General features: G+C 34.1%; 3 protein-coding genes across 3 annotated transcripts; 1 reads left to right on the forward strand and 2 right to left on the reverse strand.

Annotated features, from left to right (window-relative positions):
* The first annotated feature begins 5,401 nt into the window (after nucleotides 1-5,401).
* LOC139874678 (uncharacterized mitochondrial protein AtMg00810-like) lies at nucleotides 5,402-6,373 on the forward strand. Its single transcript, XM_071862086.1, has one exon. It carries the CDS (start codon nucleotides 5,402-5,404, stop codon nucleotides 6,371-6,373), a length of 972 nt encoding a protein of 323 aa, XP_071718187.1.
* A 547-nt stretch (nucleotides 6,374-6,920) lies between these two features.
* LOC139874679 (receptor-like cytosolic serine/threonine-protein kinase RBK2) lies at nucleotides 6,921-12,236 on the reverse strand. Its single transcript, XM_071862087.1, has 8 exons — nucleotides 12,092-12,236; nucleotides 10,359-10,735; nucleotides 9,752-10,003; nucleotides 8,812-8,966; nucleotides 8,252-8,331; nucleotides 8,012-8,147; nucleotides 7,162-7,311; nucleotides 6,921-7,040 (listed from the first exon to the last, which is right to left on the reverse strand). The coding sequence occupies exons 2-8, from the start codon at nucleotides 10,723-10,725 to the stop codon at nucleotides 6,921-6,923; spliced, it is 1,260 nt and encodes a 419-aa protein (XP_071718188.1). The 5' UTR covers nucleotides 10,726-10,735; nucleotides 12,092-12,236.
* Nucleotides 12,237-24,236: 12,000 nt separating this feature from the next.
* Nucleotides 24,237-24,563, reverse strand: LOC139874680 (uncharacterized mitochondrial protein AtMg00810-like). Its single transcript, XM_071862088.1, has one exon. It carries the CDS (start codon nucleotides 24,561-24,563, stop codon nucleotides 24,237-24,239), a length of 327 nt encoding a protein of 108 aa, XP_071718189.1.
* Nucleotides 24,564-25,992: the final 1,429 nt, after the last annotated feature.

Consider the following 25,992-nt stretch of genomic DNA (forward strand, 5'->3'; position numbering starts at 1 on the left):
GACTATTTGTATTATTATTATTGTCTATATTATATATATATACATATATATATATATATATATATATATATATATATATATATATATATATATATATATATATATATATATATATATATATATATATATACACTTACTTATATACTTATATACTACGACCATATTATAGGAGGCAACATCAAGCGTCGACTTATTAGCGACTTGACTGCCGCTTAGTGGCTAAATTGAACTCCAGGTTTGATTTAAAACCCATGGAAACTTGCTTCTATCATTTTCATGGCGTCATTGATTTTTATTACTTTTCATCATGTATGCATCTACTTTATTCTTTTTATTTATTTATTTTTATTTTTTTAACTTCTTTTTGGGCCGGAGGTCCTTTTGGAAGCAATCTCTTTATCCATCGAACAGAGAGAGATGACTTTCTCTACTCTTGTGAGTGTTTCACTCGGGGTGGAGAAATGATTTCTCTTTATTCTAGGATAGAGGAATGGTTGTCTACGCTTCACCTCCCCCATACCTCACGCATGTGGGTTTGGGCTTGTTGTTGTTGTTGTTGTTGTTGTATCAGCATAGTCATAACAATATTTTTCTTAAGTACTACATATTATTGGATTATAGACCCCTTTGAATTATGAGTCTTGTGCGCGCATGTTTGCACGCCCTCAATTCCACCCCTATCTAACAACTTGATATACATATACATATACATATACATATAATACATATATATATATATATATATATATATATATATATATATATATATATATATATATATATATATACATATAATACATAACAATGTCATTACAATAGTAAAAGTAAATTAAAGATCAAGTGGTACATATGCACATAAAAGATTTCTACTTCAAAATTTCACATAGTGATGACAGGAATTGTTAAAATCATGCCTTTTCAATCTAATCTTTGTATTTTTCTCCCTTTTTCTTACTATGTTTGTGTTTAAGTGTAGGTTTGGTGTCTAAAGTTGAATAAAAGAAAGTTGGGTGACTTGCTATTAGAAGTTGTGCAGCTGATGACGAGTTGGTGATACTTTAAGGGGCAAATGTGCAATTTATAATGAAGGCTATAAATACCCATCTAGGGTTTGAGTTCCAAATACGCTCCACATTTTCTTTCTGTAGTCATCTTCTTCATCTCATTGCTGCTGCTGTTTCATATTGTCTGTGTTGTTTTCGTGTTCACAATTGTCACGATTGTTAGTCTGTTAAATCGTTGAGTGTGTTCTTCGGTTGTCTAGTATTTATTATCTTGTCACTGTTCAATTCGAAACCTTGCAATTGTGATTCGTTGATGTGTCAATAGATTAATAAGATCTGAAGCAGTTTATTGTGTTTAATCTCTTTTTCGTTCATGGTATCAGAGCTGTGGAACCTGTCTCGATCCGTTTGGTATTAAAAATCGTCTAAAATTGTTGGTTGATTGATGGCAAGTGAAAGCTTCTGTCGATTGGGTTGATTCAAAAGCTAATACGATTTGCTTCATTGGTTCTTGTGCTGTTTACCGGGTTCGAATTTTGGATCTGTGAGTGGTCCATCCGACTGATTCAAAAAGGAAAAAAAACCCTAATTTTTCGAATTAGGGTTTGGGTTGGCTGATTCTTCTCCTTTCAAAGTCAATCATTTTCTATCTCTTCTGCTGCTACGAAGGGGAGTAATCTGAAACCTTTCTTTATTTTTTTTTCTCTGTTTGATTAACTGTGCTTCTTTTTGCTGCTGTTTTCTGGTTACTATTACTGCTTTCTTGTTCAGCTGTCTTTGTGATATTGTGTTGCTGCTTGGTTACTTGTGTTCTGTTTTGCTTATTTTTTGTATAGTCAGAGAGAACCCCAAGGAAGCCCTGGGACATAATCCCTTTGAAATTCTATCTATCTGGATCACTACTTGGTTGTTCTTTAGGAGCCATTTTGTGTGACCATTTGTCCTTTTGTCTTGTGCTACCATGGCAGGTGAAGGATCCAAGGCCACTCATGTGAGTGACCTAGATTTTGGGGATCCCTTATACCTGCATTCTAGTGATACAAGTATCACTGCCCTTATTTCTATGAAATTAAAGGGAACGGAAAATTACAATGTCTGGAGCAGAGCTATGTTATTGGCTCTGCAAACCAAAAACAAAATTGGATTTATAGATGGTACTGTCATTAAAAATACCACTGATAATGTGCTTGCTTTGCAATGGGATAGATGCAACTCTGTTGTTCTATCCTGGATTTTGAACTCTGTAAGTGAAGAACTTTTTTCTGGTCAAGTTTTTTCAAAACTTGCTAAAACTGTGTGGGATGAATTAAAAGAGACATATGACAAAATTGATGGCTCAATCACTTTTAATTTGCATAAGAAAATCAATACTATTACTCAAAATGGTGATTCTTTGTCTGATTACTATCACAAACTAAATGCTTTATGGAAACAATTTGATGCTCTTGTTAAGCTACCCACATGTGACTGTAATAATACTGAAATTAAAGATCACAATGATTTAATCAAACTTATGCAATTCTTAATGGGACTTGATGAATGCTATCATGCTGTCAGGAGTAATATTCTCACTAGAGAGAAATTACCAAGTGTCCAAACTGCCTTCTCTATTGTGTCAAGAGAGGAGTCTCACAGAGATTCCTCCACCATCAGGGGTGTTGGGAAGTCTCAACAATCTGCTTTTCTTGTTTCTAAAACCTTTGATAATAAAAAGAAATTTGGAAGGGGCCATAACACAAACCTGAAATGCACTAAGTGTAACATGAATGGCCACACTATAGACAGATGTTATGAGATTGTTGGGTATCCCCCAGGTTGGGTTAAAAGGAACAATAACAATATTAATAAGAGCATTCCTAGCAACAACTCTGTTGGTCAGGGAACTCCTTTCACACCTGATCAGATAAACAAGTTGATGAGCCTCATAAATGATTCTTCTGGGAATGTGCATGCTAATGTTGCAGGTACCTTTACTAACATGAATAACTTGTTTAACAAAAACTTTGAAAAATTCTTTAAGTCAAACAGTTCTGGTCACGGTTTAAACAAGTGTACTGGTTGGATCATAGATTCTGGGGCCTCACAACACATGACTGGTAGCTTGAATAACATGGAAAATATTTTTGATGTGTCCTCATTAGGCATGACAGTTGGTCACCCTAATGGAACACAAGCTAAAATAACTAAAATTGGTGATTTGATCTTAAACAAACACATTTTACTTCAAAATGTGCTGGTGGTCCCTGGTTATTGTGTCAACTTGTTATCTGTTCATCAATTATCTAAAAATAAGAGAACTTTTGTTGGCTTTAATGATTCTAAGTGTTACATTCAGGATTTGTTGGAAAAGAAGATTGTGGGGACTGGTAGTCTGAATAGTGGTCTGTATCTGTTTGATGAAAGTCAAAGTGACATGAATAATTGTGTGAGTGATTGCTTTGTTTCTTTTAACTTGTGGCACTGCAGACTTGGACACCCAGCCAAGCCTGTATTGGATCTTTTAAAACATGATCTTGAATGGAAATCTGAATCTGAAACACATATTTGTGACACTTGCCATAAGGCAAAACAGACAAGGGAACCATTTTCTTTAAGTGATCACAAATCTAATTCACTTGGTGACCTTGTTCATTTAGATTTGTGGGGGCCATATAGAATTACTTCGAGAGATGAGCACAAATATTTTTTAACCATTGTTGATGACTTCACTAGAGCTGTGTGGATTTACATGATAAAATCTAAAAGTGATGTATTTGAAATGTTTGAAAATTTCACAAATCTTCTTACAAATCAATTTGAAAAAACTGTGAAGGTCATAAGATCTGACAATGGGACTGAATTTGTGAACAGTAAGTTTGATCAATTTTGTAACTCTAAAGGGATTGTGCACCAAACCAGCTGTGCTTATACCCCTCAGCAAAATGGGATTGCTGAGAGGAAACACGGACATTTATTAAATGTTGCTAGATCCTTACTTTTTCAAAGTGGTATTTCTCTTGAGTTGTGGTCTGATTGCATTCTAACTGCTGCTTATCTAATCAACAGGCTCCCTTCATCTGTGCTCTCAGGAAAATCCCCATTTGAAATGATTTATGGAAAAAAACCTAGTTTCTCTCATTTAAGGGCCTTTGGGTAATTATGTTATGCAACTGTTTTAAACAATAGTGATAAGTTTGACAAAAGATCTGAAAAATGTGTCTTTTTGGGTTACTCATCCTACAAAAAGGGATACAAATTACTAAGTCTTGAGTCAAATGATGTCATTTTCTCCAGAGATGTAAAGTTCTATGAAACTGTTTTTCCCTTTAATCTAAAAAATCAAAAACAAACCGACTCTAAAAATGAAATTGTCTTGAACCACTTAAATTTTTTTGACTTATTTTCTGAAAACCCCAAGGACCCAAGTCCCAATGATGAGGAGAGAACAAACTTAGATGATGAGGGAAGTGGCAGTGATCACAGCAGCCATGATTCTCAATCATTGGGGGGGCAGTGATACCACTTCCTCACCTGAAGAAGCATCTTCTTCTCCTGAGGGCACCACTGTTGAACATAATTTTGAACCTGTTTTTGAAGAAACACTTAATCAACCTGAGAACACTAATGTTGAAGGGACTGTTAGAAGGTCAACAAGACCTAGAGTCTGCCCTACCAAGTGGAATGACTATGTGCTTGATCCCAGTTTCAACCATCCTCAAAACAACAATGTCGTGTTTAAATGCAAGTACCCTTTAAACAACTATGTTTGCTACAACTATCTGTCTGCCACAGCCTTGTCCTTCATTTCTAGCCTTGACAAATCTGTTGAACCCACATCTTATCATGAAGCATCAAAACAACAATGTTGGATTGATGCCATGAATGATGAAATGGAGGCTTTGAACCAAAACAACACTTGGGTTGTTTCAGATCTTCCCCCTGGAAGAAAGCCAATTGGGTGCAAATGGATCTATAAGATTAAATATAAGGCAAATGGGGAAATTGAAAGGTACAAGGCAAGGCTGGTTGCTAAGGGGTACAATCAAAAGGAAGGAATAGACTATGAGGAGACCTTCTCCCATGTTGCCAAAATGGTAACTGTAAGATGCATTCTAACTTTAGCTGTCAACAATAACTGGTCTTTGTTTCAACTTGATATTAACAATGCTTTTTTGTATGGGGATTTGGTAGAGGATGTGTACATGACACTTCCTGAAGGTTATTTTTCAAAAGATGACACCAAAGTGTGAAAATTGACAAAATCCCTATATGGTTTAAAACAAGCCCCTAGACAGTGGAATGAAAAACTTACCTCCTTTCTTGTTGAATATGGTTTTGTGCAAAGTGTGAATGATTACTCCTTATATACTTGGTCTGTTGGTCCAAACTTTATTACCCTCTTGGTTTATGTGGATGATATGATCATAACTGGAAATAATCTTGCTGAAATTTCAAAAGTCAAGGATTTTCTTAAATCTAAATTCAAGATAAAAGATTTGGGTGAACTCAAATATTTTCTTGGGATTGAAATTGTTAAAACTAAAAATGGAATTTGTATGAACCAAAGAAAATATTGTCTTGAACTTCTGAGTGAATTTGGAATGTTAGGGTCAAAACCAATGGCAACTCCCTTGGAGTCCAATTCTGTTTTGAATAGTGATGAAACTGAAGATGATAAAAAACTTGATGATATCTCACAATATCAAAGACTTGTTGGAAAGTTAATTTACCTAACCTTAACAAGGCCTGATATTTCATACTCTATACAATGTTTGAGTCAATATATGCATTCTCCTCTTCAATCTCATGTCAAAGCTGCCTTCAGAGTATTGAGATACTTAAAAGGAAATCCAGGTGCCGGAATTCAAATTATAAGAAACCCAGGTATGAATAATTTATATGCATATTCAGATGCTGATTGGGGAAAATGTCTGGGAACAAGAAGATCTGTGTCTGGATATTGTCTGTACCTGTGTGGGTCCCTCATTAGTTGGAAAAGTAAAAAACAACCTACAGTTTCAAGGTCATCCACCGAATCTGAGTATAGATCTTTAGCTGCCGCAACCTGTGAGATTATTTGGGTTGTGAAGTTGCTTGCTGATCTTAAAGTAACAAATTTGCTACCTGTAAAATTACTCTGTGACAACAAATCTGCCCTTTTATTAGCTGCTAATCCTGTGTTTCATGAAAGATCCAAACATTTTGAAACTGATGTTCATGTGGTAAGGGAAAAAAATTTGACAGGTGTTATTAAAACTGATTACATTGACACTACAAAACAGGTAGCAGACATCTTCACAAAATCTTTGAATAAGTCACAACACAAGTTGTTGTGTAATAAACTTGGAATATTTAATGTGTACAAAGATAAGATTGAGGGAGGGTGTTAAAATCATGCCTTTTCAATCTAATCTTTGTATTTTTCTCCCTTTTTCTTACTATGTTTGTGTTTAAGTGTAGGTTTGGTGTCTAAAGTTGAATAAAAGAAAGTTGGGTGACTTGCTATTAGAAGTTGTGCAGCTGATGACGAGTTGGTGATACTTTAAGGGGCAAATGTGCAATTTATAATGAAGGCTATAAATACCCATCTAGGGTTTGAGTTCCAAATACGCTCCACATTTTCTTTCTGCAGTCATCTTCTTCATCTCATTGCTGCTGCTGTTTCATATTGTCTGTGTTGTTTTCGTGTTCACAATTGTCACGATTGTTAGTCTGTTAAATCGTTGAGTGTGTTCTTCGGTTGTCTAGTATTTATTATCTTGTCACTGTTCAATTCGAAACCTTGCAATTGTGATTCGTTGATGTGTCAATAGATTAATAAGATCTGAAGCAGTTTATTGTGTTTAATCTCTTTTTCGTTCAGGAATTTAAGTCCACTTACAAAATACATACAGCAGAAGTTTAATCAGCCGATTTTACTAGACTTTTGGGAAGTGATCATACTATAAATTCTGCACGAAAAAGTTCTTCATAATGTTTCTTCATTGATGACCCGCGCTTACATAATTTCATTGCAAATTCCCATCCAGCTTGTTCGCCTTTCAGGAGCTGTAAAACCTGAATACAACATCAGATCATCATCATAAGTTATTATCATACTTAAACTGTTACTTGAATCTTAACATGTTTACGTTACGGTTAATGGAAAAACTTGAAAAATTGAAGGATGGAAATGTGCCTGATTCATACTAGGGCGTCGGATTGATGAACGTTGAATGCATAAAGATGCAGCCAAAACCGTTAGATGCAATTGTCGTATGTTACAATTGTCTGCAATAGCAGGATCAACGAGCTCTCGAACGTTGTTCTTTCTGAGCAATGGTTTCGCCTGTTAAAGTAAATCAAATATTAGTTGAATTATGAATGGGTCAAGTTGGGTTGTTGTTTTATCTCAAAACGGTTAAATTAGTTTTAGTAGCTACAGCTGTTTTGATATGCAGGGGCGGAACATTGTTAGGACCGGGCGGCGCACCCGCCGCAGCTGGATTTAAAAAAAAATAAAAAATACACAAAAAATTTTTTTTACTTAAAAACAAGGTTTTTATTAGTGTATGCCCAGCTATCACTGAAAAATTTAATAAGTTTTTGCACCCGCCCCCATTTGCTATCGGGTTCAAGTTCCGCCCCGGTTGATATGTAAAACTTTAAACATGTTGTTTAGTTATTATTTATATTTATGAACTTAATTTTTTTTATCTTAAAATAGAAAGAAAAGGAAGTCATGACGTAGATAGAAACGTTACAGAAAAGGACCACGCAGTCAAGCAAAACACAACCATATCAACGAATATAAGTCTATTTGATGCAATAAATAAAAAAATACTTTTTTTTATTATAAGCGTTGTTTTATCATTGAACTTTCGCGATTTTTTCGTTCGAACTGCGGGGTATTAGATGATATGTTATTGCCCAAATTTGAGGTTGGAGTCTATTCAGGTTAATTAGGGTTTAATAATAAAGTTATGCTTTAATAATAAAGTTATGATTACGGGGAATTCGCTGTTTAACTATTAAAACACAAAACATACCCATAAAACAAGGCTCTGTTGCGAGTAATCTAGAGCTCTTCGACCGCTAATAAGTTCCAACAAAAGTACACCGAACGCAAAAACATCAGTCTTTTCATCAACTATCCCGTGCATCAAGTACTCCGGAGCAAGATATCTACACAAAAAATGGTAAATTTATTGGACTGAGCTGTCACAATACTAGTACTAGTATATATTACAGCTAGACAAACTCTAAAAAGAGTAATAAAGCATACGAACCCAAATGTTCCTTCGAATCTTGACACATTATGGTGAGTCCAATGCTCTGGCAGCCATTTCGCTAGCCCAAAATCGCAAATCTGGATCAAAAATTGTTATCTTTGTGTCCAAAGTTTCCAAATACACCTTAACAGTTTCTTTAATTTTTTCTATTGTTTAGACTAAATTTATGTGATGTTAATAAGTAATAGGAGGAACAAACAGTACAATGGCTAAGATGCTCTACACACTTTTGGGTCAAACGTCCGTCCATCGTTCAGTACTATAGTTTCAACTTTTCCTCAATTAGGAGTGTTTGGGTATAAATTTTTACGTTTACGTTTTATATTTTACATTTACTTTTACGTTTACGGTATACCCTTTACGTTTATATTTTACTTTACGCTTATATTTTACATTTTACATTTACCTTTTACAAATTCTGGGATTTCATATCGCCGAACCAAACACATGATAGGATATTAAATCCCATTAGATTTCAAATCCTGAACCAAACGTCACCTTAGCTTTAACCAACCAAATATCAAATTTTGATCAAGTTAGTAATAATTAGTACTTACTTGAGGTTCAAAGTCTTTTGTAAGCAATATATTTGCAGCCTTAATGTCTCTATGAATAATTCTCCTTTGACATCCTTCATGAAGATAAAGCAAACCTTCAGCTATCCCTAAAGCAACTTTGTACCTAATTTCCCATTCTAATTTCTCCTTTAAAGCTGTCACAAAAATGTAAAGTTTAAGTAAAAATCCTATCTTTTTTCCCTTCAGCTTCAAGAAAACACTAAAATCATTATAGGAGTAAGGGATTGGCTAATGGGTGGGGTCAATGCCACTAATTTCTGTATTAGATATAAGTGTTTATGATTGCTATTACTAGTTTACAATATATATGATGGCAAAGTAGGTGGGTCGGGTCAGGCGGCCCACATAGAATTTTTTATTGTGTTCATGTGATTTATAAACTGTATCATTATGATCAAATTAATTTTTAATAAAACAAGTTAGATGGTTATAAACTTATAATTGATAGAATTCAAATACAATTTTTATTACTTTTGATATGTTTGACCCGTTTCTTCATTTTTTAAGGCAAACTCATACATCTAACAAAAAATTTTCTACAAATATATACATATTGTCCACCTTGAAATTGAACCCACAAATGGGTCGAAATTTACACGTCTAAATAAGGCACACATTTGTACATAAATGGGTCAAAATTGACGCGTCTAAATAAATAGGGCAACCCAACCACCCATTTGTACAAAAATGGGTCGAGATTGACACATGTAAATAAGGCAACCCAAAACACCCATCGGGACACAAATTGGCCGAAATTGACACGTCTAATAACCCAAACCACCCATTTGTACATAAATGGGTCAAAATTGACACGTCTAAATAAGGCAACCCAAACCACTCATCTGGACACAAATGGGTTGAAATTGACACGTCTAAATAAGGCATGATAAACTAAAACCCAAAGAAAAAAAAAACTAACCATGAAGCCACGAAGCTAAACTACCATTGGGTGACAACTCAAGAACAAGATGTAATCCTCCTTCAACACCATAACCAATCAATTTGGCTGTATTTGGATGGTTAACATGAGCCATAACCCCAAGCTCCGATAAAAAACTTGCGGTTCGTTCATCGATAGGACCTCGTGTTAGTTGTTTAACAGCAACAAGTTGACCATTTTTTAAAACCCCTTTGTAAACCTCTGCATAACCTCCCTTCCCAATCATATTTTCTGAATCAAAAACATTAAAATTAAATGAATTAAGATTTAAAAATTATGACAATTAAATAACTTTTATAGCTTTTTCTAATAAAGGTCATAAGATCAAGTTCATAAGCTCATAAACTGCAAAAGAATGAGCTCATTTCCTTTTACAAATAAGCTAATAAGCCCCTAAAACTAAAATAATTAGCCAAACATTCTCTGAGTATCATAATCACTTCTACATTGCAATCCAACCCCCCCCCCCCCCCCACCCCCCACCCCCCCCCCCCCCACCCAAAAAAAAAAAAAATTAAACTTTCAATAATAAACTAAAAGTTAATCTTTTTCAAATGAATAATAAACCAAAATTTAAAAATCATACCATTTGAGAAGTTATTGGTGGCAGATTGCAACTGTGAAAAGGTGAAGTTCTTCCAATGTGGCTTGAAATAATTCATATCTGCCATTGGAGATGGTGGGATAATAGCAAATTGTTCTCTAAAACTACTACTTAATTTTCTTGATAATTGCAAACCACTACTAACAGGATTAAATTTCTTTGATTTATTTCTAATCAAATGAAACAAATCAACCCATTTTGAGGTTGTTGAAGTTCTTGAATCTTTTTCATGATCTTGATCACTCCCTGATGTACTTTCTTTTGAAGGACTTGTATCATATTCTAAACACCTTAAATAATCTTCAAGAACACAAGTGGGTGAATAACTGTCTACCTTCATCTTCTCCATATCTACAAATCTAGAAAAAAATGTAACATGTTGGTTAATCTTTTTGTGTGCATTACTTAAAAAGACATGAAATTGCACAAACCCATGTTCAATTTAGCATAAAGACAAAAAATTCACTGTTTATTTATACAATGTATGACCATTGATGACATGCCAGTTTGTTGGATCAAGATATGACAAGACAACCCTTGTACCTTAATACACTTTTGGAACTAAAGGAGTTTATGTGTTACTCTGAAAAAAGAAGTTTGTAATGAGAAGTGTTGTACCGAAAAAAAAAAATAAAAAATACGGAGCAAGTATCAAAAGAATTGTATGACATAATTTGCCTAAATGATGTTATGATAAGAATTTTTGTATGAAATCAAACCATTTTTTATAGATAATTGGTATAACTTGTTTTTTAAGATGTTTTTATCTGAAAATATGCGGAACACGTCTGTAAAGAAGATGTGGTCTAAACGTCTCTATGATATGAACAATGAAGAAATTTTGTTTTTATGTCTACAAAATAACATAATTCTGTTTGCAGCACTTAGAAGCATAGTTTTAAGTCTTTGAAATTGCAGACATAATAAGAAATTATTTTATCTTATATCTTCAGAAAAATAAACTGTCTGCAATAAAAACGTTTGTGGACGCGCATACATAAGACATAATAAGGTCTGCAGACAGAAAAACAAACAACACCTTAGTATCAAGATAACTATTATCGAACTTCAGATCTCACATTCATGTGATTGTATACTGTTGTGTATAGCTATTATTGAGACTTTAGCATAATTAAGTAACACGTCGTGTAAAAGAAACTATATTTCATAATAAATGTAACGATATCGCTTATTTAGTTCAAAATAATCAAATTCTGCATAATAACTTGTCCTAAAAAGACCAACTACTATACAAGTTGTCTTAGAACAATTGACTCTACAAGATGAAATAATCAGTTTATGCACAAATAAAAGAAAGACTAAAACTTTATAAGGAAATGAAAGCAAAAGATATTTACAATAAGAATCATACCATACCAGTGGGGCAATTTAGGTATAAAAACAATTGAGGAATCAAATGAAAAGGTAAAAACTTGGGGTTATAAATTTTATAAAAAAGAATTGAAATTTGACACAAGAATCAAGGTAAACCTATTGAAATGACAACCCCATAAACATAAGTAAAAAAAAAAGTAGACAAGCTACACATGCACATGCTAGTAACTTGTTTTTAATGGATATTTGTACATGAATATGTGATATGTGTACATACATAGTACAAAGTAACATAAATACATGTATAATAGATATGTACATATACATGTACAGACGTACAGTTAAAGAATCTAACAAAGAAGAGGAATTGACCGACATACCATAAAGAAAAAGCTGAAGATTCTTGTAAAACTGCTTTGTTGTTGTGAAGATGTCTCAAAACAGAGGAGAGGGAAACCTCAAAAAGAAATTTATGACAAGAAAAAAAATTGATTTTTTTAGAGAGTTTTGGTAGGGTTTATTAGATTGTCATGATCGAATTAAGATTAAGATGAAAGATAATAAGATGATGGTATCATGATATCTTAATAAGACGTCTAAATTTGGAATTCATTAGCACTGTTATAATTCAGTAGGCTTATAACTACCTTTAGTGGTTTGATTCTTGATGTTATAATTCAGTAGGCTTATAACTACCTTTAGTGATTTGATTCTTGATTTAGAATACTAATAATGAAGTGTAAGAACAAAGATGATAATGGAGAGAAAGAAAGAAACACTTTGTAAGTGTGAGAAATGGTGCAAGTTTAATGCTTGCATTCATGAGTATTTATAGCCTAAAATCTCAATATAAAAATACATACTTTGTGTACCAAAATTGACTATATGTATACACCAAAATTGACTATCCATATCTATATTATTATTATTATTATAACACTCCCCCTTGGATAGCAATTTTATTTTGTTGAAGATCAACTATAAATTACTGCCTCGTTAAAAACCTTGCTAAAGAAAACCCAGTGGGAAAAAACTTTAGCTAAGGGAAAAAGAGTGCAGCATGGAGTTGACTCCCCCTCAAGTAGACATCGCTTCAGCTGTTACATCTTTTGAACATGTCTCATGCCAATGTTATGAACGTGTGTTCTGAAAATAGCAGTTGGAAGTGCTTTCGTGAAAAGATCAGCAGAGTTTTTGCTAGATTGCACATATCTCATTTCAATCTGGTTGTCCTTAATGAGATTTTGAGTGTATGAGAAGAATCTAGGTGGTATGTGTTTTGTTCGGTCACTTTTGATATACCCTTCTTTCATCTGTGCTATGCAAGCTGCATTATCTTCATAGATAGTTGTTGGACTTTTATCGCGTTCTAGTCCACAAGAATCAGTAATGAGTTGTGTCATTGATCTCAACCAAAAACATTCTCGAGTAGCTTCATGTAATGCAATCACTTCGGCATGATTTGACGATGTAGCAACAAGTGTTTGTTTTTGAGAACGCCATGATATTGCAGTACCTCCATTTAGGAATACATATCCAGTTTGAGATTTAGCTTTATGTGGATCAGATAAATAACCTGCATCTGCATAACCAACCAAATCTTGTTTTGATTCGTTAGAATAAAATAATCCTAAATCAGTAGTTCCTCGAAGGTATCGAAATATGTGTTTGATCCCATTCCAGTGTCTTTTGGTAGGAGCAGAGCTGAACCTTGCCAACAAATTAACTGCAAAAGAAATGTCAGGTCTTGTACAATTTGTAAGATACATAAGAGCTCCAATTGCACTAAGATATGGTACTTCTGGTCCAAGAATGTCTTCTTGATCTTCACATGGACGAAATGGATCAGCTTCAACATTGAGTGATCTAACAACCATAGGAGTACTTAATGGTTTTGCCTTGTCCATATTGAAACGTTTCAAAATCTTTTCAGTATATGTTGTTTGATGTACAAGTAAACCATTAGGCATATGCTCAATTTGTAAACCAAGGCAATACTTGGTTTTTCCGAGATCTTTCATTTCAAATTCTTTCTTTAGAAGTTGAATGGCTTCATGGATCTCTTTATTTGTACCTATGATGTTAAGATCATCAACATAAACAGCTATGATCACATATCCGGATGTTGTTTTCTTAATGAAAACACAAGGGCAAGTAAGATTATTTGTATACCCTTTGCTTATCAAGTAATCACTTAATCGGTTATACCACATACGTCCCGATTGTTTTAACCCATATAAAGATCTTTGTAATTTAATCGAATACATTTCTTTGGGTTTTGCATTTGATGCTTCTGGTACCTTAAATCCTTCAGGTATCTTCATATATATATCACTATCAAGTGATCCATATAGATAAGCAGTCACAACATCCATGAGATGCATTTCTAAATTTTTAGAAACTGCCAGACTGATTAAGTACCTAAAAGTAATTGCATCCATAACAGGAGAATAAGTTTCTTCATAATCAATTCCCGGTCTTTGAGAAAAACCTTGAGCTACAAGTCTAGCTTTATACCTTGTAACTTCATTTTTCTCATTTCTTTTTCGGACAAAAATCCATCTGTATCCTACAGGTTTCACATCTTTAGGAGTGAGAATGATGGATCCGAAAACTTTTCTTTTATTGAGTGATTCTAATTCAGCTCGTATTGCTTCTTTCCATTGAGCCCAATCATGTCTATTTTGACATTCAACCATAGATGTTGGTTCTGGATCATCATCATTATTCATGATGTCATATGCAACATTAAATGAAAATTTCTCATCAAGATTTTTCATTTCATTTCGGTTCCATAATATTTTTGAATATGCATAATTGATTGCAATTTCTGTATTGACATCATCAATCTCCTCTGCAGTAGGAGTACTGATTTGTGGTTCTTCTTGAACACTTTCTTTTACTTCATTATCAGCTGATTTTCTTTTTCGAGGATTTTTATCCTTTGAACCGATTGGTCTTCCACGTTTCTGACGTGGCAAAGATTCATGAGTGACGTTATTGCCAGCTTTTGGAATTTCAATTCGAGCTGGAGTATTTACTGCTGGTATATATGATTTTGTCACCGTTTTTGTATCTGTAAATGCATCAGGCAATTGATTTGCAAGTTCTTGTATATGCATTATCTTTTGAACTTCTGTCTCGCATTCTTTTGTGCGAGGATCAAGATACTTTAATTGAGGTTCACACCATGAAACATCATTTTCTTTATTTTTCATTTCTCCCCCTAATCTAGGGAACAATGTTTCATTAAAATGACAATCAGCAAAACGTGCTGTAAAAACGTCACCTGTCATAGGTTCAATATACCTTAATATTGAAGATGTTTCATATCCAACATATATTCCCAACCTCCTTTGAGGACCCATTTTTGTACGTTGTGGTGTCGCAATTGGAACATACACTGCACAACCAAATGTTCTAAGATGGGAAATATTTGGCTCTTGACCAAAAGCAAGTTGTAGGGGGGAATATTTATGACTTGCACTTGGTCTGATGCGAATCAATGCAGCAGCATGTAAAATTGCATGACCCCATATAGATACAGGGAGTTTTGTTCTCATTATCAATGGTCTAGCGATTAACTGTAAACGTTTAATCAATGACTCGGCTAAACCATTTTGTGTATGCACATGAGCAACAGAATGTTCAACAACAATTCCTATAGACATGCAATAGTCATTAAATGCTTGAGATGTAAATTCACCAGCATTATCAAGTCTCACCCTTTTAATGGTGTAATCAGGAAAATGAGCTCTCAATTTAATAATTTGGGCAAGAAATTTTGCAAATGCCACATTACGGCTTGATAACAGACAAACATGAGACCATCTGCTAGATGCGTCTATTAGAACCATGAAATATCTAAATGGTCCACATGGTGGATGAATTGGTCCACATATATCACCTTGAATTCTTTCAAGAAACATTGGTGATTCTTTCTCAACCTTAAGTGGTGAGGGTCTAGTTATCAATTTTCCAAGAGAGCAAGATGTACATGGAACCATTGTATCATGATGGATTTTTCTATCCTTTAGTGGATGTCCATGAGTACATTCAATAATCCTTTTCATCATTGTTGATCCTGGATGGCCTAATCTGTTATGCCATAAACTGAATACACCAGGATCAATATATTTTTCGTTAACTACCATATGTATTTCTGGTACATTTATATGTGTATAATGTAATCCAGAACTAAGTCTTGGCAGTTTTTCAACCACATGACTCTTGTCAGTGATACTTAAATATTTCTCATTTTCTGTTGTCACTGACTGATAATCATACCCGTTAAGGTATATGTCGGAGAAACTCAATAAATTTCTGCTTGACTTGGGAGAAAATAAGGCATCATTTATTAAAAATTTTGTACCATTTGGTAGTATGAAATTTGCCTTTCCTATCCCTTTTATCAAGTTAGCAGGTCCTGATATTGTATGTATAGTTCCTTCCGTTGGTTTTAGATCAATAAAATATTTCTCGGATTTAAGTATAGTGTGTGTAGTTCCACTGTCTGCTATACAGAGATCTCCACCACTTGATTGATGTTGTATTCCAGCAAAATTCATATTGAACTTCATATATAAGAAATAAATAGTGAGTACATTAATATTACACAATATTTTAAACGCAAATAGATAGTACTGAAACATTTAGCAAACATAATGACAAAGACAGACGATATTAAATCGTTTATTTTTCAAAAGACACACAACTTAAACATTCAAGAAATCTTCATATAAATCAGATGGTTTCTCAGTGACTGTTGGATCAATATTATCCACAAAATTTACTTCCTTTTCTTTACCTTTCAGCGAATCCTGATACATCTTAACAAGATGTTTAGATGTTCGGCAAGTATTAGCCCAGTGGCCCATTCTACCACATCTGTAGCAAGATTCTTCAGAATTTTTAGAAGAATTTTCTTCAACATCTTGTTTAATGGGCTTGTTTTGTGGTTGATATTTATATTTTCGTGGATTACTATTTCTTTGACCACCACGGCCACGACCACGACCACGTCCACGCCCATTACCATTACCATAAGGATGGTTTCTACCATAGTTATGGCTTTTGGCATGATGATGGTGATGGTTATTATAACCACGACCTTGCCCGCGTCCTTGTCCCTGTTTATAATTATTTGCAGTATTTGCTTCAGGGATTGCAAGTGTACCAGTAGGACGGGATTGCTGATTTTTCATTAATAGCTCATCATTTTGCTCTGCAACTAAGAGATATGAATTAAGTTCAGGATATGTTTTGAACTTTAGCATTCTCAAATTTCTTTGCACTGTGATGTTTGCAGCATTCATTGTGGAGAAAGTTTTCTCCATCATGTCTGCATCACTAATTTCATGTCCACAGAATTTAAGTTGTGAACATGTATTATACAGAGCTGAGCTGTATTCATTTACTTTCTTAAAGTCTTGGAACCTTAATGTTCTCCATTGTTCCATTGCAGCTGGAAGTAAAATTTCTCTTTGATTATTGAATCTGCTTTTGAGACCTTCCCATAAAACATGAGGATCTTCTACAGTCACATAATTATTTTGTAAGCATTCATCAATATGTTGATGAATAAAGCAACATGCCGTAGCTTGTTCTTTTTCAGAACAAGTGTTGTTTTCATTTATGGTTTCAAGAATGCCCATTGATTTAAGATGCATTTTTACTTTTATAACCCATGGCATGTAGTTGTTTCCAGTTGATTCTAAAGGAGTAAATTTAAGCTTTTCCAGATTCGACATTTTCTATTATCAAAAATTAAAACAAACATCATGATAAATTAGAGTCAATTTATATTCATAAGTATATAAACATTAAACATAAATTTAATATAACATAAATGATAAGTAGGTGACAGTGTCGACCATGTGTAAGCAATCATAAATAAATGTTATATAACAAAAATATAAATATTAGTAAACATAAATGAAAATTTGGCGACAGTGTCGACCATATATTTTTTCAGGTGGTATAACCGACCTATATCATTCTGGTGGTATAACCGACCATGTATAACCGACCATATATCATTTTGGTGGCAGAGCCAACCATATTTAGTATTAAGATTATCGTGCTGATAACGTTTATAATTCAGTAGGCTTATAACTACCTTTAGTGGTTTGATTCTTGATGTTATAATTCAGTAGGCTTATAACTACCTTTAGTGATTTGATTCTTGATTTAGAATACTAATAATGAAGTGTAAGAACAAAGATGATAATGGAGAGAAAGAAAGAAACACTTTGTAAGTGTGAGAAATGGTGCAAGTTTAATGCTTGCATTCATGAGTATTTATAGCCTAAAATCTCAATATAAAAATACATACTTTGTGTACCAAAATTGACTATATGTATACACCAAAATTGACTATCCATATCTATATTATTATTATTATTATAACAAGCACTATATTTTTAACTGCGGGAAAAAACGTTTAAAGACAGTCGTGAGATATAATTTAATTATGTCACGTATATAGTATCCGTAATTTATTTTCGGTGTCCATTCCAAGGTTAAAAATAGACCTTGAAATTGATTAAATTGAAGTGTCGTTCAGTGTCCACTTCAGTATCTATTTCGGGGTCAATTTTAGTCGCGGACCAATAAAAAAGTACAATACTTAAAAAAGTAAAAAAAAAAAAAAAAAAAAAACAAAAACAAAAAAAACAAAAAAATAGTTGAAACCACCGTCGGGAGAGTGATGGTGGCCAACGACACCGAGATCGACTATGACCAACGGTGGGCCGGTATCCATTTTTAGGCACCGCCAGTGATGGATGGTGAAATTGACCACCCGTACCTAATGCTCTTATTAAAACTACACGTACATCTTACTAAAACTACTTAGTTCTTAGTTCTTCTCAAATTATCTAAACATAAAAATCATCACTTGCTTAACCGGTTTTATTAGATCAAAATTAGTGGTAAATGAGATAATTTTTTTTTGAAAGGCAAGGTAATTTTATTAAAAATAACAAAACACGAAATACAAACTAGCCAGGAGCTAGACTAAACACAACAACATCACGCACCGCATAAATAAGACGCACACATACACAAGATCGACACAAAAGAGGACGCACACACACGAGGACATTAGAGACACGACAAGTAAGCAATTCTAAGTTTCCGAGTCGGATGACGCGCACGAAGAGCAGCAAGAGCAGCAACTAATATCCTCGTCCGAGTCATTCATCACATTCTCAATAAAGTATCTTTCGTGCCACCGAAAGTTGTCTCGACGACGATTACGTTTCATATTACGCCTACCCCACACATGTTTAATAAAATGACTTTTGATCAAAGGTGGGGCTTTTTTCTTTTTAACACGAAAGCGAGCAACCGCGGAATGTGCTAAACAAACAAAATTTCCCGGGCTAGGTTCACCCACATGTCTTTCATCTGAGCCCAGGTCTATCCTGTTTGGGTCTTGATTATTCATAACAAACTCAAAAGAATGGTCAGGCCCAATACCACTTTCAGGCCCAATTTGGTTATGAACAAAACACGATTGGGGCACCTGGGAAACAGGATCAAGCGTGCCAGGATCACGCGTACCATCAGTTCCCTCGAGACCTGTATCTTCCCCATTGGAATTTGCATCTGAGTGCCTCGGTGATTGGAAATTCAAAGGTAACGGTTCACAATCTAATTTGAAATCCGGGGTGGAATTCGAGGCAGGAGAGGCAGGAGAACCGTCGGATGGTGGTGGTTTCCTGATTTCGTCAGACTCCTCCGACATGAACTCGCCGTCTTCAATCTCGATATCATCGTCTTCTGCATCCTTTACATCTACCGGCGACTCACCTTCATCTACAGTCTCAGAAGGTTTGCTCGCCTGTAAATCATTTAAATTATCTTCACGTAGTTTACCCGATTTAGACGATAAATTGAACCCGTCTGTCGAATCTGGGTGCATAAATGTCGATATATTATCACCCATATTAGACCCCTTTGCTGGCTCAGATTGGACCCCAGCGTTAATACCATCGATACGGGTCTTGTTAATTTCGACCAAGGACCACGAAATCCGGTCCTTGTTGAAGCTAAAAATAAGGTTATGATTGCTCACCGATTTTGGAAGATCAAATTCAATCCATTTACCATCGATTTTTAACTCGATACGATTCGACTTATTAGTTCCAATAGAATCTGCGAAGGATTTACCTCCCCAAATAAATGGGTTTGATGTGCTAGACGATAGACGATTCCAAGGAGCAGGTGGGAATGCTTCAAAATCATCGACATTCAGATTATGAGCATTACCATCTCCCTTGTCTTTCAGATTGACTGCACAACCTATATTCTGAACTCGACTGGTACCATCTCTCTCGATTGCCTTATAGGCACGAATCCACCTACCGTTGATGCGAATGTTGTTTAAGGATTTCGTGAAGGAGACAATGTCAGAGACGTTCTCAAAACGAACGTACCCGAATCGTTGACCGCTCGACAACCTCTTCCGAGCAAAGTATACATCCTTAAGAGCCCCATAAGTCTCATAAACTTTCCGACAATCATCACGAGTCCACGATTCAGGAAAATTGAAAATCAAAAAAGATGTAACACGACATTCACTCGATTTTGCACACGAAAAGCCGTTTGGCTTCGACATTTGGGCTATATCATCTTCGGCCAGAGGGGTGGCCGGAGAAGATGGTGGTGGGATGGGCGGTAGTAAGGGGAGATGAACGGAGCAGGGTGGTTGAACGGAGCAGATAAAAACACTGTAGTTGATTAAGTAGAAGCGATTGAGGATTATGGTAAATGAGATAATGAGGTGTGATGAAGGGTTTTTGTAGGGTATATAAGTGAAATGACGAATGTGACACATTAATGAGGTTTCTGATGGTGATAAAGTGTGATAGAGAATAGGATTACCATTTTTATTCTACTTTTATTTTTCTTTGTGTTATTTTATTACTGAATTTATATTCTTCGTAGTTAAATTCAGTATTAATATTATACTTATAAATTAAAATTAAAACAATTAATGTAACAATAAAATTATATATATTTCAATAATTAAAATAATATTACAAAAAAAAAATTACAATAACTTTCAAAACAGTGCATTAAATTAATTTAAAAATACGATTACATAAATTTAAAAACTCCTAAAAATGTATCAGAAAAATAATAAAATGAATCTTGGTTCAGTTCTGAAAAGTTATCAATGTTGTAATCACGTTCAAGTTCTTCATCTATATATAAAAGATACAACTCAATTATTTGAAAACGTATCTTTGCTTCTTCTATTATATCATACCATTCTACATCTTTTATAAGAAATTCGGCTTCAATAGTGTCTTCTTCGAAAACTTCCTTGTGGTCAAAGGTATTTGTTTCTTTAAAAAACGTAAACAATTTCGGTAAATCAAACTCACGAACATCAATATCATTAAACCATTTGTTCATTTCATTAACATATGACTTAAGTGATTCTGGAATTCATTTGATTGTTGTTTCAATTGTTGTATATTACGGAGTTGAAATCCATAATCACTTTAAGTTAAACGTTAATGAGATGAAAAAATCATTTAATGATATTGATGTTCGTGAGTTTAATTTATCATATACATCAAAAGGATTAAATGGGTTAAATGAGTGTGTAAAAATGAAAAATTAAATGGTATGATATATTTATATATAGTAAAAAATAAATTATCTATTTTCTCAATTGGTTTTAATTAAAAATGCTCATATAGCAATTTAAATTTTTATTTATTTATTTATTTATTTATTTATTATTATTATTATTATTATTATTATTATTATTATTATTATTATTATTATTATTATTATTATTATTATAATAATAATAATAATAATAAACTTAAAAGTTTTAAAACTTACAAAAAATGCTCATATAGCAATTTAAATTTTTATTTACTTATTTATTTATTTATTTATTATTATTATTATTATTATTATTATTATTATTATTATTTTAAATCTCAAACGCCTTTTTTTGAGCCAAATGAAATTTGACACATTTATCACGCATCGAAGCCATCCAGTGATAGCTTCTATGGCGCCAACAAAAGCACACTATGACGCGATGTTAGTGGCCCGATGGTGACGGTTTGGAGTCTGCGTTTATGGAGGTCTTAGATTTTGATGTTATTTTGTTATTCATATTTTTTTTCTGTTAGAAATAAATTATAGGCAAAAGGTTAAATAGTTAAAAATCAATTTAACAAATAGTATGGTGGGAAGTGTTTGAGATTGCTTATTTAAATGTTTATTTATATTTTTAGTAGCAGTAATTATTTATTTTGTCAACAAAATTATTTTTAATATTCGAATAAAATTGTTTATCTGTCATTTTAAAAAAATAAGTATTTATAAACAAATATTTTAAGTTACTAAATGGTAGATAAATTACTTATAAAGTTGTTTTTTAAACGACAGTTTGAGGTCACTGACGGAGTCCAAACGTAATGTCAGAACCTACTCACCCGATCCTTTACTTGGACGAACCATTACAATCACGCCGCACATCAGGAGAAAAACCACACGACGAATCCATACAGGCTTTGCGTATGGTAAAAGCCCCTCGTGTGAGCCTCAAACGCGTAGACTTCTAAGACCTCCGAGGCCCATGAAATGAGCGGATAACCAATTTTAGAAAATATTTTTGCAACTCATAAGAGTAGAACCCCTGGCATCTATTATGAGAAGTCGTATCACCGCCAATATGCCAACACGTTAGCACCTACTTATTCATATATGATATATTTTCTTTCTTTGAAATCACCAATACTTTTTTATGTTTTGAATACTTACAAAATGTTAACTAAAAAAGGTTTCCACGTTTAAATGGACATGAAGCATTTCATTTTTTGTTTTTCTTTGATGGTAGTTCATAAGAGCTTACAGAGTGATACTTTTTACCGTTGTTACTGATCGAGAATGTCATCTAACAATGTTTTTACTATAGAGACAACATATTGAACAACGTTGTGCAGTTGTGTTTAGCGTCGTGCACATTGATTCTTTCGGGTTTTTTCCCTTTTTTTTTTTCTTTAGTAAAATTGTGTTTTTTCTCTGTTATTTTTTTTTTTTTTTGATTAGTTGAAAATTAAAATTGTGAATTGTGAGCATATTTAACTCCAAGCTAGAACACTATAACCACTATAAAATTTTGGGTTTTCAAAAAAAAAGAAAATTCTTCGTTTTTTTAAGTGAGCGTTGTTACATAATTTTACATAAAGACTACAAACACAATATTATCACATCTTTTAATTGCTTCTAAGTTTTTAATGATAAACATGAAGGATTGATTAATTAGTCATAGTTGTCTGCGAGTACGATTTTGACTTTCAGTTAAGTTAGGCCAAAATCTGGCCAAACTTCTATCAAAATTAAACGTTCATGCTTTTCAAAAAAAAAAAATAAAAAAAAAAAATTTAAACGTTCAATATCATATCCACCACCTAATTGATTATTGTATTATTTATTAATTATTTGAACTATATTTGTACTATAAATTAGTTATACAGGAAATTCTTGGGGAAGAGGATCAAGTTGGCCCTTGCGAACAGCTTGATGCACTATCTCCCTTCAACCCTTTGAGCGAAATGCGGCAAAAGGAAGGAAAATCCATGGACCGACCCCATCATCTCCACCCCGTAGGAACTACGAGATTACCCCAAGGACGCGTTCACCATCCAGGGGTCACGGACCGACCATAGAACCATGTTCAATAAGTGGAACGCATTAGCTGTCCGCTCTCAGGTTGGGCAGTAAGGGTCAGAGAAGGGCAATCACTCATTCTTAAAACCACATTGACAAAGGGTGTGTTTGTGTAAATTTTAATAGAATGGTTCAGCGCTGAACGTTAAACCATTCAATATTTAGTGTGTTTGTTTCTGACATCTGAATGATACATGATGATGAATGTTTTAGATATTCAGTGCTGAAATACCCTGTAAAGAAATAAGCACATAAATTTTATGTAATATTCTCTTTAAATTATATTAAGAACACTTATTAAATAGCTACTGTATATTTTAGTTTTTATTCATATAGATGTGAATAATGTAATTTTTACATCATTAACATTGCTCATGCAAAATGATTATCAAACTTCTTATTGTCATTCGCAACAAAACTCATTCATAACCTTTGAATCATTCAGATCATAAACCATTCAGCGATTAACCATTGAGTTTTATCAAACACACATTAATTTTAACATAGTGTCCTTATCTCTTTCTCTTCTCTCTCATCCTCTTAAAAAAGTTATAATGATGTCATAATAATGTATTAATTGTCTCTCTCCTCGTAACAACAATCGATAGCCTGCTTCGGCACTTGAGCGAGATGGAGTGTGCTGTCTCTTAGAGGACCAGGAGAGAAAATTGTTACCCAAACACACAAAATGCCCGGAAGCGGATCATCGAGTGGTAGAAAAATCGACTCAATTTGCATCATAGTATGCGACCAAAGAAGTGGTGGAAGAGGCGAATCGCTAAAGACCGAGATCCACGGTGCCCTGAACATAGCGGGTAATCATTCGAGGGATGCCATATGAGGCTCTCGAGGGTCGTGCATGGACAAATAAATCTGCTGAACAACGTAAGAAATATTCGGTCCGGTAAAAGCGAGGTAGTGAAGAGCACCCGCAAGACTACGATACAATGTAGGATCCTTAACCGGATGACCACTCACGGTTATTTTGGTGCTAGTAGCAATCGGTGTCCTGCTGGAGTTACAACCAACCAAGTCTGCACGTTCGATGATCTCAGAGGCATACTTCTTCTGATACATGAACATCCATGAAGAAGTACGAGTAACAAAAATATCCAGAAAGTAGTTCGGCGGCCCAAGATCTATCATCGATTACTCCTAATGGAAGGAGCTGGTATCCCGATGAAGGAAAGCAGTCGTTGATGCAGTTAAAATTGTGTTTTGAAGATAAATCAAGAAAGATAAGAGTATTTGATGAAAAATGGCATTTGAAGATGATTTGTGTAAAATGTTAGTAAAATCAGGAAAGCATCAGCAACTTAACACTGGCGTAAATTACGCCAGACCTGGCGTAATATACGCCAGAAGCATCAAAGGGGTCAGTTGATTTGGGGACTTTTGGGCGTAAAAATACGCCAGACTTTCACTGGGTGGTGTAATTTACGCCAGACCTGGCGTAAATTAAGCCAATGTAATTTTTCTGCAGCCGAATTTTAGAGATTTTTCTTAGGAAGCATGTTGGTCATTCCCTATTTAAAGGGAACCCTAAAGCTACGAATTTCATCACTTCTCCATCAGTTTTTAGCAGCAGAGAACAACCTTAACATCAAAACTTCATCTATTTTCAAGATTCAACGGTGATAACTCCATGCTTCATCAACAAATTAACATAATTATCATCAACAGTATGAGCGGCTAGTCTTTTTATCTTCATTCATTCCATGAACAATTAATGCATGTATTTTTCTTTCATATTTTTGTGTGGTTTATGATATTGTAATACTTAAGTCTTTTGTATTATGATATTGTGAACCCGTTGAGTATTGATTAATGCAAGTTTTATGATTATTGATTATTGCAAGTTGAGTTATAGTGATTTAACATTGTGTACTTGATCCAACTTAGTGTTAATTAACTTAGAGAAAGAGACAAAGTGTTTAGATCACATAGTTCAAGCCTAAGATAATTGTGATTAACAAACTTAAGAATTCTTGTCTATGAAATTTGATCAATACTTGACAAACATGAGACTTGTTTGAATGAATGCATGCTTAATTGGGATTGTGAACGATAAAAGCTTTTAATCCAATTGTTTACAACTTCTCATTTTAGTCTATTGTTTATGCTTTTAGTTTTTAATCATCTAAGTTTGCGTTTTGTTTAGTTAATCATCAAACTAGTTATTTCTTTAGTTAATCTTAGTTAATTACAAAACAAAATCCTTAGAATTGCTTGCGTTTAATGACGACTTCCTGAGGAATGAATCCTATTTACCCTAGCTAAGTTAGAGTAATTAGATCATTTTTGATTGGCCCTTCGACACTGATCAGTGGTACCAAAATGATGACGAGTAACCATGGGGTGAGCGAAAGTGGTGTTTGGTGGTAGAGGATCTGAAGGGGGAGGTGTTGGGATAGATACCGCATGTGTAGGTGGCATTGGATAGTTTGTTACTGGTGGATGAGATGGTATGTCAGGGAAGTTATGAGAGTAGAGTTTTGGTGGGGGTTCAGGGAACTCATAGGAGGGTGGTGTGGAGGTAGTGGTGGAACCGTAGGGAAAGATGTCTCATCAAAGG

This window comes from Rutidosis leptorrhynchoides, chromosome 11, assembly GCF_046630445.1.
Source record: "Rutidosis leptorrhynchoides isolate AG116_Rl617_1_P2 chromosome 11, CSIRO_AGI_Rlap_v1, whole genome shotgun sequence".
Classification (NCBI taxonomy): Eukaryota; Viridiplantae; Streptophyta; class Magnoliopsida; order Asterales; family Asteraceae; genus Rutidosis; species Rutidosis leptorrhynchoides.

Excerpts from the sequence above, each read along its gene's own strand:
- LOC139874679 (XM_071862087.1), bottom strand. The coding sequence starts at position 10,725 with ATGGAGAAGATGAAGGTAGACAGTTATTCACCCACTTGTGTTCTTGAA. Across the intron at positions 10,004-10,358 it reads CACCAATAACTTCTCAAATG|AAAATATGATTGGGAAGGGA; the intron begins GTATGATTTTTA and ends TTTTTGATTCAG. Across the intron at positions 7,312-8,011 it reads AACAGAGCCTTGTTTTATGG|GCGAAACCATTGCTCAGAAA; the intron begins GTATGTTTTGTG and ends TTACTTTAACAG.
- LOC139874680 (XM_071862088.1), bottom strand. The coding sequence starts at position 24,563 with ATGATAGATCTTGGGCCGCCGAACTACTTTCTGGATATTTTTGTTACT.
- LOC139874678 (XM_071862086.1), top strand. The coding sequence starts at position 5,402 with ATGATCATAACTGGAAATAATCTTGCTGAAATTTCAAAAGTCAAGGAT.